At 42.8% G+C, this 15,387-nt stretch overlaps 1 protein-coding gene across 2 annotated transcripts in view; it reads right to left on the bottom strand.

Moving 5' to 3' along the window:
* The window catches only part of vwa8 (von Willebrand factor A domain containing 8), a 414,855-nt gene that overhangs the window by 172,712 nt on the left and 226,756 nt on the right, over positions 1-15,387 (bottom strand). For both annotated transcript variants that reach the window (XM_078559607.1, XM_078559606.1), the window contains one exon: positions 4,731-4,936. In XM_078559607.1, coding sequence (XP_078415733.1) covers positions 4,731-4,936 — 206 coding nt within the window. The remainder of the gene's footprint in view (positions 1-4,730; positions 4,937-15,387) is intronic.

The following is a 15,387-nucleotide window of genomic DNA, read 5'->3' on the forward strand; positions in this document are numbered from 1 at the left end:
TGTTGCAGTCCATGTGGTGTAGGTACACCCACGGTGCTGTTAGGGAGGGAGTTCCAGGATTTTGACCCAACAATAGTGAAGGAATGGTTCCAATTAACCCAGCATCCACAGCCTTTTTAGAGACAGAGTTCCAAATTTCATGAACCCTCAAGTGTGGACAAAAAATGCTTCCTGATTTCCCACCTAATTGGCCAATGTTAAGGTTCTGCTTCCTTGTTTTAGACCCTCGCACAGGAAGATATAGTTTCCCCCTATATACCCTATCAAAAAATCCTTTAAAATTTTAAACACTTTGATCAGACCATTCTTTAATATTATAAATTCAAAGGAATACAAGCCAAGCTTATGCAACCTGCCCTCATAATTTAACAACCTAAGCCCCAGTATCAGTCTGGTGAATCTACGCTGCACCTCTTCCAATACAATATATCTTACTTGATGTCCCAGCTCGAAACTGAATACAGTACTCCAGGTGGGGTCTAAATAAGACTCTGTACAACTAAAGCATCCATCCACCCATAATTAGCCATAGTCTATGAGGGGCCATACGCACCTCTGTTCACTGTGCTTTCAGCTTCTGATGTTGTCCACCTATCCAGTCCTTCTCCAACCTGCATGTTCTTTCCTGATGTTTCATCTTCTACTTTCGCCAACACCAGACGCCCCATCTTTTCCTGTGGTCAGACTTTCTCAATTTTCGCTTCTTCACTTCAGCTGAAAGTCTAAGAGGTGTTGAGATTCTGATTTTCCTGCGGACAAATTCATTGGTTCTTTGCTCTGTCCAGCTAATTATTAAGGGCCCTTTGCCAAAGTAATACTTCAAAAGCTGTAATCCTCTTCTCATCAGTGTTACTGAGGATCCAGCTCTTGCACCCATACTGCGCAATGCTCCATACCAGGGATTGTGCAAGTTATTTTTTCCAAGTGCAGGTTGATGTTGGATGTCCTCCATATTTCATGCAGCTGATCAGTTGTAGAGTTGGTAATTGCTCGTCTTATTTTGATTTCAGAGCTGCTATCCTCTTTTATGGTGACCTTCAATTCCAGAAATTGAAATTGATCCACATTCGCAATGGTTGCAGGCTGACTCATCAGACTCACCGTGAATTGCCATTGGGTATGTCTCGTTATTGTAGATGCTCAGCCCAGATGCTCATTTCAGGCTTGACCTTCTCAGCTCTTCAGCCATCATGGATCGTCCTGCTTGTCTTCGGCCAGCAGAATGCAGTCATCAGCATCACTGATGTCCCATAACTTCCTCAACCTTGTAAGCTAGCCTCCTTGAGGTCAAAGCTAAAATTCCAATCATCTTTTTGATCACTTTTTGTACCTCCCAATCAGTTTTTAATGATTTTGGAATTTGGGTTTCCAAATCTTTCTGATCCTCTACAGTTCCCAGATTCTTGCCATTTAGAAAATACACTTAATAATCTATCTTCGGCCCAAAGTGGATGATCTCACATGTCTTCATTGTACTCCATTTGCCATAGTTTTATCCACTTACTTAATCCGTCCATGTCCTTTTGCAACTTCCTGCTCCCTACACTGCTCACAGTCCCTCCTAACTTCATGTCATCTGCTTCCTGGGACAATATGGCCTCTACAAATTATCTGAACCTGGATGTATAGATAGATCATTGAAGATGAAGCATGCATTGGTGGCCAGGTGCAGGAGATAGAGAAAAAAGCAGCCTCTTCACATTAGGCTGGGAAGAGGTGTTAAGGCAATCCCTACAGAGTCAGTACTTGGCTATTCTTCCTAATCTAATTAAATGACCTAGACATCAAAGGCATGTTTAAGCAAGTGGTTAGCACGTTTCTGGAGGTGGTCACCCTGCAGCTTAATGGTGTGCTGGCTGAGAGGGAATGGGTGACCGTCAGGTAGTGAAGGAGTCCCATAAGTATATCTCACTCTCTAATTGATATTATGTACTGAATACTTGTGAAAGTGATGGTTCCTCTGGGGAATGCAGCCAGATCCAAGTCCAGCTGGCTTAGCTGTACAGGGGTGGGGAAGGGGCGGGGGGGTCAGCAAGCAGAAGGAAAATTGGGAAATCAATAGTAAAAATAATGCGGAACAATCTGGCAGGCAGTTAGAAAAATAAATACAGGTGATTGCTGAGATGAGAAAGGAAGGAAAGAGGAAGGGAGGGAGAAGGAGGAAATGAGGGAGGGAGGAAGGATGGATAAAAGGAGGAAAAGAAAGGCAGAGAGAGGGAAGGAAGGAGAGAAGAGAGGGAAGGAGGAATGGAGGAAGGGAGGGAAGAAGGGAGGAAGGAAGGGAGGGAGGGAGGAAGGAAGGGAGGGAGGGAGGAAGGGAGGGAGGGAGGAAGGAAGGGAGGAAGGGAGGAAGGAAGGGAGGGAGGGAGGGGGGAAGGAAGGGAGGGAGGGGGGAAGGAAGGAAGGAAGGAAGGAAGGAAGGAAGGAAGGAAGGAAGGAAGGAAGGAAGGAAGGAAGGGAGGGAAGAAGGGAGAAAGGAAGGGAGGAAGGGAGGAAGGGAGGAAGGGAGGAAGGGAGGGAGGAAGGGAGGGAGGAAGGGAGGGAGGAAGCGAGGAAGGAAGCGAGGGAGGAAGGAAGGGAGGAAGGAAGGGAGGAACGAAGGGAGGAAGGAAGGGAGGAAGGAAGGAAGGGAGGGAAGAAGGGAGAAAGGAAGGGAGGGAGGAAAGAAGAGAGGGCGGAAGGAAGGGATGGCAGGAATAAGGGAGGGCGGGAATAAGGGAGGGCGGGAAGAGAGGGAGGAATGGAGGGCGGGACGGGGGTGGGGGGGAAGGGAAGGCTTGCATTTATATAGTGCCTTTCACAATCACATGTCTCAAAGTACTTTACTGCCAATGAAGAACTTTTGAATTGTCATGTTGTAATGTAAGAAACACAGCAGCCAATTTGTGCACAGCAAACTCCCACAGCAGTGTGTTAATGACCAGATAGTCCCACGTGAGGTTAATTGACGGATAAATATTGGCCAATACACCGTGGATAACTCCCCTGCACTTCTTCAAAACAAAGCCATGGGATCTTTTGTATCCAACTGAGAGGGCAGATGGGGCCTCGGTTTAAAGTTTCACCCGAAAAACGGCACCTCTGATGGTGCAGCTGTCCCTCAGTAATGTACTGGAGTGTCAGCCTAGTGTTAGAAAACAGAGACAGTTTAAGTAAGTTGTATTTGTATTTTGTGGGTGTTAGGATTGAGTTTTAGCTTTAAAGTTTAAGTTTGATTTGTATTTGTGTGTTAAGGTCAAATTGAGTTTTAGTTTCACTTTAAAAGGTGCTTGCTTTTCTAATGAGAGTTTTATGACTGTAAACTAAGTTAAGCAGACAAGAGTAGAAAAAAACAGTGCTGTTGCCTAGCAACAGAGCTCCACAGAGTCCCTCCCACAGACACACAGAAGAAGAAAAACAGCAGTTTGTTTTGGAAGCTGTTGGAGTTCAGCTGGTTTGGAAGACACCTGTCAAACAGAAGTCACCTAGAATGGACAGATAGCCAGCTCCAAGCTAAAGTTGGTTGAAAGTAGCTGCCAGGGAGAGACTGGAGCAAAAGGGACAGATAGCAAGTCCCAAGCTAAATAAAAGACCCCAAAATCCAGGAGAGTGGAACAGGAGAAAGTCCCAAAAAGACCTTCTAGTCAAAGGATGGACTAGGAGCCTGAAAAAGATCCTGTTAAGTGAAGTTAAGAGTGAGGGGCAGTGAGAAAGGCTCCAAGCTTCAGATTTAAAGAGACAAAAGCTGCAGAAATCAGATTTAAAGTGAGAACAGTTTGTAAGAGGCAATATGGTCCAAAGAGATGGCTGAAGGTCTGTAACTCTTTGCTACGGGCATGTGAAGCAGTGGTACTGTTGTCGACTGAGTCGGTAAGAGACAGTGTGTGGAAGACAGCTTGAATGCATGTGGTGACCCAGGGAAGAGGAACATCAGAAGGAGGGTTCGAAATCCTTGAGGTGAACTCTTGCGGAAGGCATCTGAGAGAAAGCATTGGTTTGGGAGAAGATTCCAAAGTGAGTTCTTGGAGAGTGGAGATTGGAACCCCTCATGTGAAAGATGGGGTTCAGTGAGGCTGGTTGGCTCATAGTGTGACAAGCGTCTGGGGTTGGGGGTGGGGTGGGGGGGGGGGGTGGCGGAAGGAGGAGAAGAGTTGAGGAGAGATCCATAGCATCTGGTTGAGGCGGCATCCGTCACTTGGTTTCAGAGTGTAGTGTGTCTGACCACAGGGCGCCTATTGGTTTACATGGACTGTGTATTTACTGTGAACATTAAGGTATAAGATAGCTTTTGTAGCTTGTGTTTATCCTTACAAATCTGTATATATCTGTAAAGGTATAGTTGTGGATGAAGGTATATTGTAATATAGTTCATCTTTTCTTGTTTAATAAATGTTTTATATTTTTGTTAAAAGTTCATTAGCTGACTCCGGTGACTGTTCAGTAGCCACTCTCCACGTATCCAAACAAACAAATTAAAAGTTAGGACCTATCAAGCTGGGATCCACTCTGGGATCAGCCCTGTCCAGGGGTGACCTCAGCTGGGATCCTAACATGAGGTTTTTGCATTCAAGATTGTTAAGATATTTGAAGGATGAGGTTTCATGGGATCAATGGCTTTTTTCTAAGTGACATTCCTTCTAGTCTGAGAGCATTGGTATTCTAAGACAATGACTATAGCTCACACCCATTTCTGAAGGCCTCTGGGGTTGTATATGTATAAGATAAATGGGTGTCTACCTGAGCTCACGTACCTGTAGATGTTTTACAATACTAACAACCTCCCTTGTTGAATAAGGATAGGTTATTATTCCTTGATCAGCCATATTTCTCAATTCGCCAAAGGCAGAAACAAGCTTTTGAAGAACTGGCTCTGGGACATCAGGACCATACTGTCGAAGCATAGCAAGTTCAGATCGGGGTTTGGGATTATCAACTGCATTGCAGCTAAAAATATCACCTGTCGAAAAAGGAATAAACAACTTAATACATCACATTGTTTGAAAGGTACGAACTGCTAATACCATCTACTCTTCTGAGGGATAATTTTACATGGTTCTACTCCCAGCGTGAAGTATCACTAGTTGGGACTGTGGGTCACTGAACTACTCCAATATATCATCTACCTTTGACCAATGCTCCCCACTGGAATGGTGACCTCACAAAATGACCCTGATAATGCTCACATACTATTTCATATAGTCATTAATCTTATAACATGGCTATTATCGTATATCTCAGTCTGTTTCTCCCAAAATACTCAAGGGGCTGGAGACAAGAACAGTTCCACTGCACCCATTGTAGCGACAGATAACATTTTATAACCTCAAATCCCCATAATGCAAAAATCATGTGACCCTTTATAACCAATAAACGAAACATCTTTGGAACAATGCAGTGCAAATATTGTTTGTACTTGTCTTGAGGATAGCACTAGGGTGTGGCACCATCATCTGCTAGCATTAGTAAAGATGGGTTTACCCTGAGGTTCCCTGTATGGAACAAGTACCAGAACACATGGAAGCCATCAGGTAAGTAAACTGAAGGGCAGGCCAGTGTGGCTTACAGAGCTTCTGCAGCAAGAGACACATCATGCTCCGCAAAAAGCTGCTCGGGATAAAGATGACAGTGTTTTACTTTGAAATAAAAACTTGTAACCCCAGGAAAAAATCAAGTCCAACAACAAAAAAATAATTAACCAATAAAATTCAGATAAAACAATATAAAAAGCAGTAATAAAGATCCAATCAATAATTAAAAACCGTACTGCACTTTTATCTCGACAGGCCTATATATGGCACTGTATTTTTCAAGTGAAAAGCATTGCGGCTAGTCAGCAGCTAGTGAGAAAATTGCTAGATCCGGTGAAAGACAATTTGCCTTAAATTTGGCAGTCAACACAGCCTCCAAAATGCTAGAATATTTCTCCACTTGCAAAAAATTCAATCCCTGCAAAGTGGGCATATAAACCACATGAGTATCAGCTATGCCTCAGTTGGTTGCACTTTCACCTCTGAGTTCAAGTCCCACTCCAATGTTTGAATACAAAAATCAAGGCTGACACTCCAGTGCAGCACCGAGGGAGAGCTGCAGGAGTTTCATCTTTCGGATGAAACGTTAAACCGAGCCACCATCTGCCTGCTCAAGTGGATGTAAAATATCCCATGGCACTATTTCAAAGAAGAGCAGGAGAGTTATCCCTGGTGTACTGACCAGTCAATTTATCCTTCAATAAACATCACAAAACAGATTATCTGGTCATTATCATGCTGCTGTTGGGGCAGTTTGCTGTGCTGTGCTTCCAATATTACAACAATGGCTATACTTCAAAAATGCTTCATTTGCTTTTAAGCACTTTTGAGATGTCCAGGGGGTTGTGAAAAGCTCTACATAAATGCAAGCTTTTATTTCTTACCCCAAGTGAGGTTCTGCATCACCAGTGGAACCTCGTGAAATTGAGGGGTGAGGAGGTGCAGTATCTGAAAATTTGAGGCTTGATAAAGAGGTCCGTTAGTCAATATGCTTTTTGTTTTTATCACCCCATATTTGATATTTTTGTTTAAACATTGGTGAATGGGGACTTGTTTAGTGTAGGTAGCTAAGGTGATGTTACTCAGCCTGACCATATTAGGTATATACAAAAACAACCAGTGAAGCATCCTAAGTTTACAACCGGGCTTTACTGTTATTAAATCAGTTCCCTTGCACTGACAGCTAGTAACTGTCATCAAACGTTTTTCAATGTCAATAGCACTCAATACTTAAACAGAAGAATTCAGCAAGTCAACCAAAATGGGTAGGAAAAAAAATGGTATTTCATTGTAAACTTCTAGTTTTAAATAATGCTGGTTGACAGCTGGTCTTCGACAGCCAGTTAAGTTTGTTTATGGAACAGTATATAACGAGAGGCAGGCAGAGTTGAAATGCTCTGGGAGCATGGCACTCACAATCTGAATACTTGTGAGGGTGATGGAATCTTAGCAGAACGCAGCCTTGAACACATATTTTGTTTTTCTATTCTTCCAACCAAAGTTGTACATTTTCTCATTTTTTCCACATTAAATTCATTCTGCCACATGCTTGCCCAATCACCTAACCTTCTACATCTCTTTGCAACATCTTTGCATCCTTACACCTTACACTGCAGCAAATTTGAATATATTATACTACCTTCCTAAGCCATTGATGTAGATTGAAAGTAGCTGACTTCAAAGCATTGATCCTTGCAGCACTCCATTAATTAAGAACATAGGAACAGGAGTAGGCCATTCGGCCCATTGAGCCTGCTCTGCCATTCAGTTAGATCATGGCTGACCATCAACCTCAACACAACTTTCCTGCACTATCTCCATATCCCTTGATGTCATTAGTCTCCACAGATCTATTGATTTCTGTCTTGAACAATGATCGAGTTTCCACAGCCCTCTGGGGTAGAGAATTCCAGATTCACCACCCTCTGAGTGATTAAATTCCTCCTCATCTCAGTCCTAAATGGCCCACCCCTTATTCTGAGACCGTGTCCCCTGGTTCCAGACTCACCAGCCAGGGGAAACATCCTATCTACATCTACCCTGTCACGCCCTGTAAGAATTTTGTAAGTTTCAATGTGATCATCTCTCATTCTTTGAAACTCTAGAGAATACAGACCCAATTTCCTCACTCTCTCCTCATAGGACAATCCCACCATCCCAGGGATTAGTCTGGTGAACTTCTGTTGCACTCCGTCTATGGCAAGTAGATCATTCTTTAGCTAAGTGGACCAAAACTGTACACAATACTCCAGTCGCCGTCTCACCAAGGCGCTATACAATTGCAGCAAGATATTTTTACTCCTGTCTCCTGTATTCAAGTCTCCTTGCAATAGAGGCAAACATACCATTTGCCTTCCTTACTAACTGTTGCACCTGCATGCTAGCTTTTAGTGACTCATGAACAAGGACACCAGGTCCCTTTGGACACCAACACTTGTCAACTTCTCACCATTTAAGAGATAATCTGTCTCCCTGTTTTTTTCTATCAAAGTGGATAACTTCACATTTATATTCCATCTGCCATGTTCTTGCCCATTTACTTAGTCTATCTAATTCCACTTGAAGCCTCCTTGCATCCTCCTCACAACTTACATTCCCACCTAGTTTTGTATCATCAGCAAATTTGAAATTACAACAATAGGCCCCCACATCCAAATCATTGATATAGATTGTGAACAGCTGTGATCCTAGCTGCATTTTTGCATTGTAATCACTTCTGCAGGTAACTTCCCAGGGATCTGTTGATGATAGCTATTGTTTCATTAGCAACAATCATTATTCAGCATGGAAATTCCTTCTTCTCCTTTTTCTTATGCAGTCTCTCTGGATCGGGGAGCTGTGATCCTAGCACTGATCCTTGCAGTATCCCACTAGTAACAGCCTGCCATCCTCTGAATGACCCGTTTATTCCTACTCTCTGTTTTCTGTCTGTTAACCAATTCTCAATCCATAGCAGTATATTACCCCCAATCCCAAGTGTTCTAATTTTGCTTACTAACCACCTGTGTGGAACCTTATCGAAAGCCTTCTGAAAATCCAAATACACTGCATCTACTGGTTCTCCTTTATCTATACTACAAGTAGCATCCTTAAAAAACTCCAACATGTTCATCAAAAAGGATTTCCCTTTCAAAAATCCATGTTGACTCTGCCTATATTTAACCAATGCTTTCTAAGTGTCCAGTTATCACATCCTTTATAATAGATTCTAACATTTTCCCTGATGACAACTGATGTCAAACTAACAGGTCTGTAGTTCTCCATTCTCTCCTCTTTCCCTTCTTAAATAATGGGGTTACATTTGCTACTTTTCAGTCTGTAGGAACCTTTCCAGAATCTATAGAATTTTGAAAGATAACCACCAGTGCATCCACTACCTCTATAGCCACCTCCTTCAACACTCTGGGATGCAGCTCATCTGGTCCAGGGGATTTATCAACCTTCAGTCCAGTTAACTTTTCAAATACTAACTCTTTACTAATATAAATTCCTTTCAGTTCCTTAGTTTCACAAGTTCCCTGGTCACCTAGTATTTCTGGGAGATTTTCTGCATCTTCTTCTGTGAAGGCAGATGCAAAGTAATTGTTTAGTTCCTCTGCCATTTCCCTGTTCTCCACTATAAATTCTCCTGTAATGGAAACTGAACTGGACTGGGTACAAGAGCAGGTCAAAGGCTAGGAATCCTGTGATGAGTAGCTCACCTCTTGACTCCTCAAAGCCTGTCCACCATCTACAAGGCACAAGCCAGGAGTGTGATGGAGTACTCCCCACTTGCCTGGATGAGCGCAGCTCCCACAACACTCAAGAAGCTTGACATTGTCCAGGACAAAGCAGCCCACTTGATTGGCGCCATATCCACAAACATTCAGTCCCTCCACCACCGACACACAGTAGCAGCAGTGTGTACCATCTACAGGATGCACTGCAGGAATTCACCATGGCTCCTTAGACAGCACCTTCCAAACCCACAATCACTGCCATCTAGAAGGACAAGGGCAGCAGATAGATGGGAACACCACCACCTGTAAGTTCCCTTCCAAGTCACGCACCATCCTGACTTGGAAATATTTCGCCGTTCCTTCACTGGGTCAAAATCCTGGAGCTCTCTTCCTAACAGCACTGTGGGTGTACCTACATGACATGAACTGCAGTGGTTCAAGAAGGCAGCTAACCACCACCTTCCCAAGGGCAATTAGGGATGGGCAATAAATGCCGGCCTAGCCAGCGAAGCCCATATTCCTTGAATGAATTTAAAAAAGCTTGGCCCCTCTTTCTGCTCCTCACTCTTAACTTCACTTAACAGGACCTTTTTCCAGATTCCTGTCCTTATCCTTTGACTTAATTGTCCTCTTGCGACCTTTCCTGTTCTACTCCATGGCTTTGGGGACTTGCTTCTTTAGTTTTTGGAACCTGCTCCTGTACTTCCCTCTCCTGTGACCAGCCTCTCTGGAATCCTGAACTAAAATTGCTTTTCTGGTTTCCTCTGTGTGGGTCCCTATCTCTGGACTCCTGTTGCTCGGCAACAGCACAGTTTTCATTTACCTTGTGTTTGTTTTACCTTCCCTTCAAGAGTCGTAAAATCTCATTAAAATTTAGGCACACAAACAAAGCCTTAGATCTGCTGTCTCCAGTCAAAGATGAAACTAAATCTCAGGTTTCACTTTTTTAACCCACAAATAGAAAAATATAAATGAAACTTAAAGCTAAAACTTCAACTTAAAGCTATAGCTCATTCCTAACACCTACAAATACAAATATAACTTACTTAAACTCTCTAGTTCCTAACACTAATCAAGTACCTGACCACGTCAAAGGTCTCCTCCAATACCATGTGCTTTCAGGTTTGCCAACAGTCTCTTGTGTGGAACATTACTGAATGCCTTTTGGACATCTATATAAATAACACCTATTGACACTTCCTTACGTACTGTGTTCATTACCTCTTCAAAATATTCAACTAGATTTGTTAGATATGACTTACCCTTTACAAATCTGTGCTGGCTCTCTCTCTCTCTGATAAGCTGATGTTTGCTCAAATGCTCAGTCAATGTCCCTAAAGACAGATTCCACTAACTTCCTCACAGCAAGACTAATAGGTCTATAATGTCTATAATGGTTTATTTCTCCCACTCTTCTTAAATAATGGAACAACATGGGTGATTTTCCAAACCAGAAGGGCAAAAATTTGACAGGTGTGGTTTAAGGTGGGAAAATGTGAATTTTTCCACTTTGGCAGGAAGAACAGGAAAGCAGCATCTTACTTAAATGGAAAGAGATTGCACAGCTCTACGGTGCAGAGGAATCTGGGTGTCCTGGTATATAAATCACAAAAAGTGAGTATGCAGGTGCAGCCGTTGATTAGGAAGGTAAATGGAACTTTGGCCTTTATTATGAGGGGGATATCATATAAAAGTAGGGAAGTCTTAATACGTTTATACCGGGTGTTGGTGAGACCACATCTGGAGTGCCATGTACAGTTTTGATCCTGTTATGTAAGAAAGGATATAACAGTATGAGAAGCAGTTCAGAGGAAGTTCACTCGATTGATTCCTGGGATGAAGGCATTGTGTTATGAGGAAAGACTGGGCCTGTATCCATTGAGTTTAGAAGAATGAGAGGTGGTCTTATTGAAACATCTAAGATCCTGAGGGGAATTGACAGGATGGATGTTGAAAGGATGTTTCCCCTTGTGGGTGAGACTAGAACCAGGGAACACAGTTTAAAAATAAGGGGTCTCCCATTTAAGACGGAGATGAGGAGAATTTTTTTCTCTCAGAGGACCGTTAGTCTGTGGAACTCTCTTCCTCAAAGAGAATGATTTAGATTCTTGACTGACAAGGGAGTCAAAGGGTATAGGGGGTGGATAGGAAAGTAGAGGCCACAATCTGATCATCTATGATATTGTCAAATAGTGGTGCTGGCTCGAGGGGCCGAATGGCCTACTCCTGCTCCTAATTCGTATGCTCATATGAATGCACGTATGTATGTATAATTCCTGAAGCAGGACAGTTTTAGAATATCATCAATAAAGCATCTGCAAATTCTTATTCTATTTCTTTTGATACCCTGGGGTGGAAACCATCAGATTCTAGATATTTGTCAATCTACAATCTCATTATTTCTTCATTATCATTTTTATTTTTATGTCAAATAAATATGTTTCTAACCTTTATTTATTATTAGTTTTCCTCATAACTCTGCTACTTCATTATTTTCCTCTACTGTGAAGACCAATACAAAGTACAGGCAAACATTATATTGTCCTCTACCATTTTTTATTTCTTTCCTTCTTTTTCTCCAACTCCTGAAAGAATTGACTGAATTCTTTGCTGGTACCTGGCACAACCTCAAACAATGGCTATTCCTATTTTGGTGACCTAGACTGTTGGTAATCTTTTCTACTATTCTATTAGAGGGCATCACAGATGAGCTCATTTGGGTCCTTATCTAATGATCAGATATGCAACGTATCAGCAGGAGTTAATGGGCTGCTATCAGGAGTTCAAAGTTACATCAAAGGAGGACATTCATCAGAAGTAACACAAGGAATTGGAGGAGTAGGCTATACAGCCCTAGGAGCCTATTCCATCACTCAATAGGATCAGGGCTGATTTTCAGCCTTAACACCACTTTCCCATCTGATCCTCACATCCCTCAGAGTCCAAAACTATTGATCTCAGCCTTGAATATACCCCACAACTGAGCACTCAGCCCTCTGGGGTACAGAATTCCAAGGATTCGCAACATTCAGTGAAGAAATTTCTTCTCATCTCCTAAATGGCCGACCCCTTATACTGAGACTATGCCCCTTCACGCTAGACTCTCCAACCAGAGGAAACCACCTCTCATCACCTACCCTGTCAAACCCTCTCAGAATCTTGTGTTTCAATGAGATCACCTCTCGTCCTTCTAAACTCAAGAATGTTGGTCCACTCAATTCCTGCTCACCCTCTCATCCCAGGAACCAATGTATTTAGCTTGCCACACCTGTGATGGCCCTCCAAATTTTTATTTATTTAGCAAACCTTATTTTCAATGACAATATCAGCTGCACCTGTCTTCAAAGGATCCACATTAACCCTTAGCCACTCTTTTTCTCTTAGTATACTTGTAAAAATTGCATGTTATCTTTTATATCCCTCAGGTTTTTTCTTGTATTCCCTTTTAGCAGCACTCACTACTTTTTCTAGTCACCATGGCCGTATATGATGCTTCTGAGGTTACTATGGGAAGGGTGAAAATAGCAGAGGCTTGAGCCATAATATTTCAATTGTCCTTGGACATAGGAGTGGTGACAGAGGAGTGCAAATGTTCAAAAAAGGGGGAGGAATAAACCTGGCAAGTCTAGGCCTGTAAGCCTAATGGCAATGGTGGGGAACTTCATGTGGCCATAGTCTGGAATAAACAGATTGCCACTTGTAAAAACATGGATTAATAAATGACAACCAATACAAATTTGTTAAAGGCTGTGTGGTTGACATTGTGTATATGGACTTCGAATAGGCAATTTGATAACATACTACATGATAGACTTATTAGCCAAATTAAAACCCCTGGATTGAAAGAGACAATCGTAGTAGTGTGGATACAAAATTGGCCAAGAGACAGAAAGCAGAGAGTAGCAGTGAACAGTTGTTAATTAGATACCAAAAATTTTTCATATCATTTGACATAATTTGTTTTCAACAGCATTCATTTGATGTCAACTGCACTCAATTGCCATCGTTTTGCCATCATTTGACATCAATTGTTCTCAAAAGCAATCATTTTGTCATCATTTTATATCACTTGCACTCAGAAGCAGTCATCTGGCTATCATTCTATTTCATTTTCACTCAGAACCATACTAGCAATGTCAAATGGTAGCTATCAACTGACAACATTGTCATCAATTGATGTCCTGCAGTAATCGCAACAAAGTGTGACTACACAACCAAAATTTTCCTAAGTCTTAGCTGATTATATATGCAGTGTGTAAGGTTACCCCTCAAACCCACACCACACTCCCACCCAACCTCCCACTCACTACCGCTCCCTCCCACCACACCTCTTAATTCTCTCCCCAACGCCCCCTTATTCCCCTCCCTTCTTTCCCCACTCCTTTCCCTTCCCCTTCCCCCTCTTTCCCCCCCAACTCTTTCCATGCCCCTCCCATCTTTCCCCTTCTCCTTCTACACACCTCTTTCCCCCTCCGCCTCTCCCCCACCCACCAACCAAAAATCTCTGCTCACAGGGCCGCTGGAAACTGGAAGTGAGGTTTTCCAGCCAACCCTGGTGCTGATTTGAAGTCGGCACGGGAACAGCGAGGACTGTGGCAATGAAGTAAGTTTTGGAGAATTTGTGGGGGGGGGGGGTGGGTGTCTGTCAAGCGGGGTCGGGGGTGGGAGGTATCCAGAGAGGTCGGTGGAGAGGCCGGCGAGTCCCAAGGCCCGGAGGCTGACGCGAGGGGTGGAGGGGGTGTTTGGACATGGGTGGGACAAAGGGGACAGTTTGGAGGCTGGAGGGAGACAGTCAGTGCTGGAGTGAAAGAGACGGGAGATGAGTTTAGACCCTGATATCTGAGACGGTGGGGAGGGGTGGGACAGTTTAGACCCTGAGATTAAAATGAAGTAAGAACTGCTGGGGATCATGCGGTGCTCTCAAGCACGTGCTATGCAAAGCGGAATGATTTTTTTGGGCAAAATGAAAAACTGAATAATTTCAGATATTTAAGTAATTAATTTCCTTGCATTTTTCAATGGATATTACTGGATAGCTTTGAGTGCACTGGATAGCTTTGAACACACTATCAAATTTGATGTCAAATTCATTCCAAATTAGAGCTTTTGATGTCATACAAACATACGAACTAGGAGCAGGAGTAGGCCACATGGCCCTTCAAGCCTGCTCCACCATTCAATAAGATCATGGCTGATCTGATTGTAGCCTCCCGCCTACCCCTGATAACCTTTCACCTCCTTGTTAATCAAGAATCTATATAGCTCTGCCTTAAAATAGTCAAAGACCCTGCTTGATAAAAACAAAAAGCTAAAAGCTACTGCGGATGCTGGAAATCCAAAACAAAAACAGAATTACCTGGAAAAACTCAGCATGTCTGGCAGCATCGGCGGAGAAGAAATCAGTTAACGTTTCGAGCCTTCATGGCCCTTCGGCAGAACTGAAGCCACTGGCTTCAGTTCTGCCGAAGGGCCATGAAGGCTCGAAACGTTAACTGATTTCTTCTCCGCCGATGCTGCCAGACCTGCTGAGCTTTTCCAGGTAAAGACCCTGCTTGCACTGCCTTTTGAGGAAGAGAGTTCCAAAGACTCTCGGCCCTCAGAGAAAAAAATTCTCATCTCTATCTTAAATGAGTGGCCCCTTATTTTTAAACTGTGACCCCCAGTGCTAGATTCTCCCACAAAACATCCTCTCCACATCCACTCTGTCAAGACCCCTCCTCAGGATCTTGAATCAATAAAGTCACCTCTTACTCTTCTAAACTCCAGTGAATATAAGCCCAACCTGTCCAACCTTTCCTCCTCATAAGACAATTCACCCATTTCTGGTTTGTAAACCTTTTTCTGAATTACTTCTAATGCATTTACATCTTTCCTTAAATAAGGAGACTAGTACTGTACACAATATAATAAGACAATCCGCCCATTCCTGACATTAGTCTAGTAAACTTTCTCTGACCTGTTTCGAACGCATTTACATCCTTCCTTAAATAAGGTGACCAATACTGTACACAGTATAACAGATGTGGTTTCACCAGTGCCCTGTACAACTGAAGCACAACCTCCCTATTTTTGTATTCAATTCACCTCACAATAAAGAATAACATTCTATTAGCTTTTCCTAATTACTTGCTCTACCTGCATACTAGCCTTTTGTGATTCAT

This window comes from Cetorhinus maximus, chromosome 16 (assembly GCF_964194155.1).
Source record: "Cetorhinus maximus chromosome 16, sCetMax3.hap1.1, whole genome shotgun sequence".
NCBI lineage: Eukaryota > Metazoa > Chordata > Chondrichthyes > Lamniformes > Cetorhinidae > Cetorhinus > Cetorhinus maximus.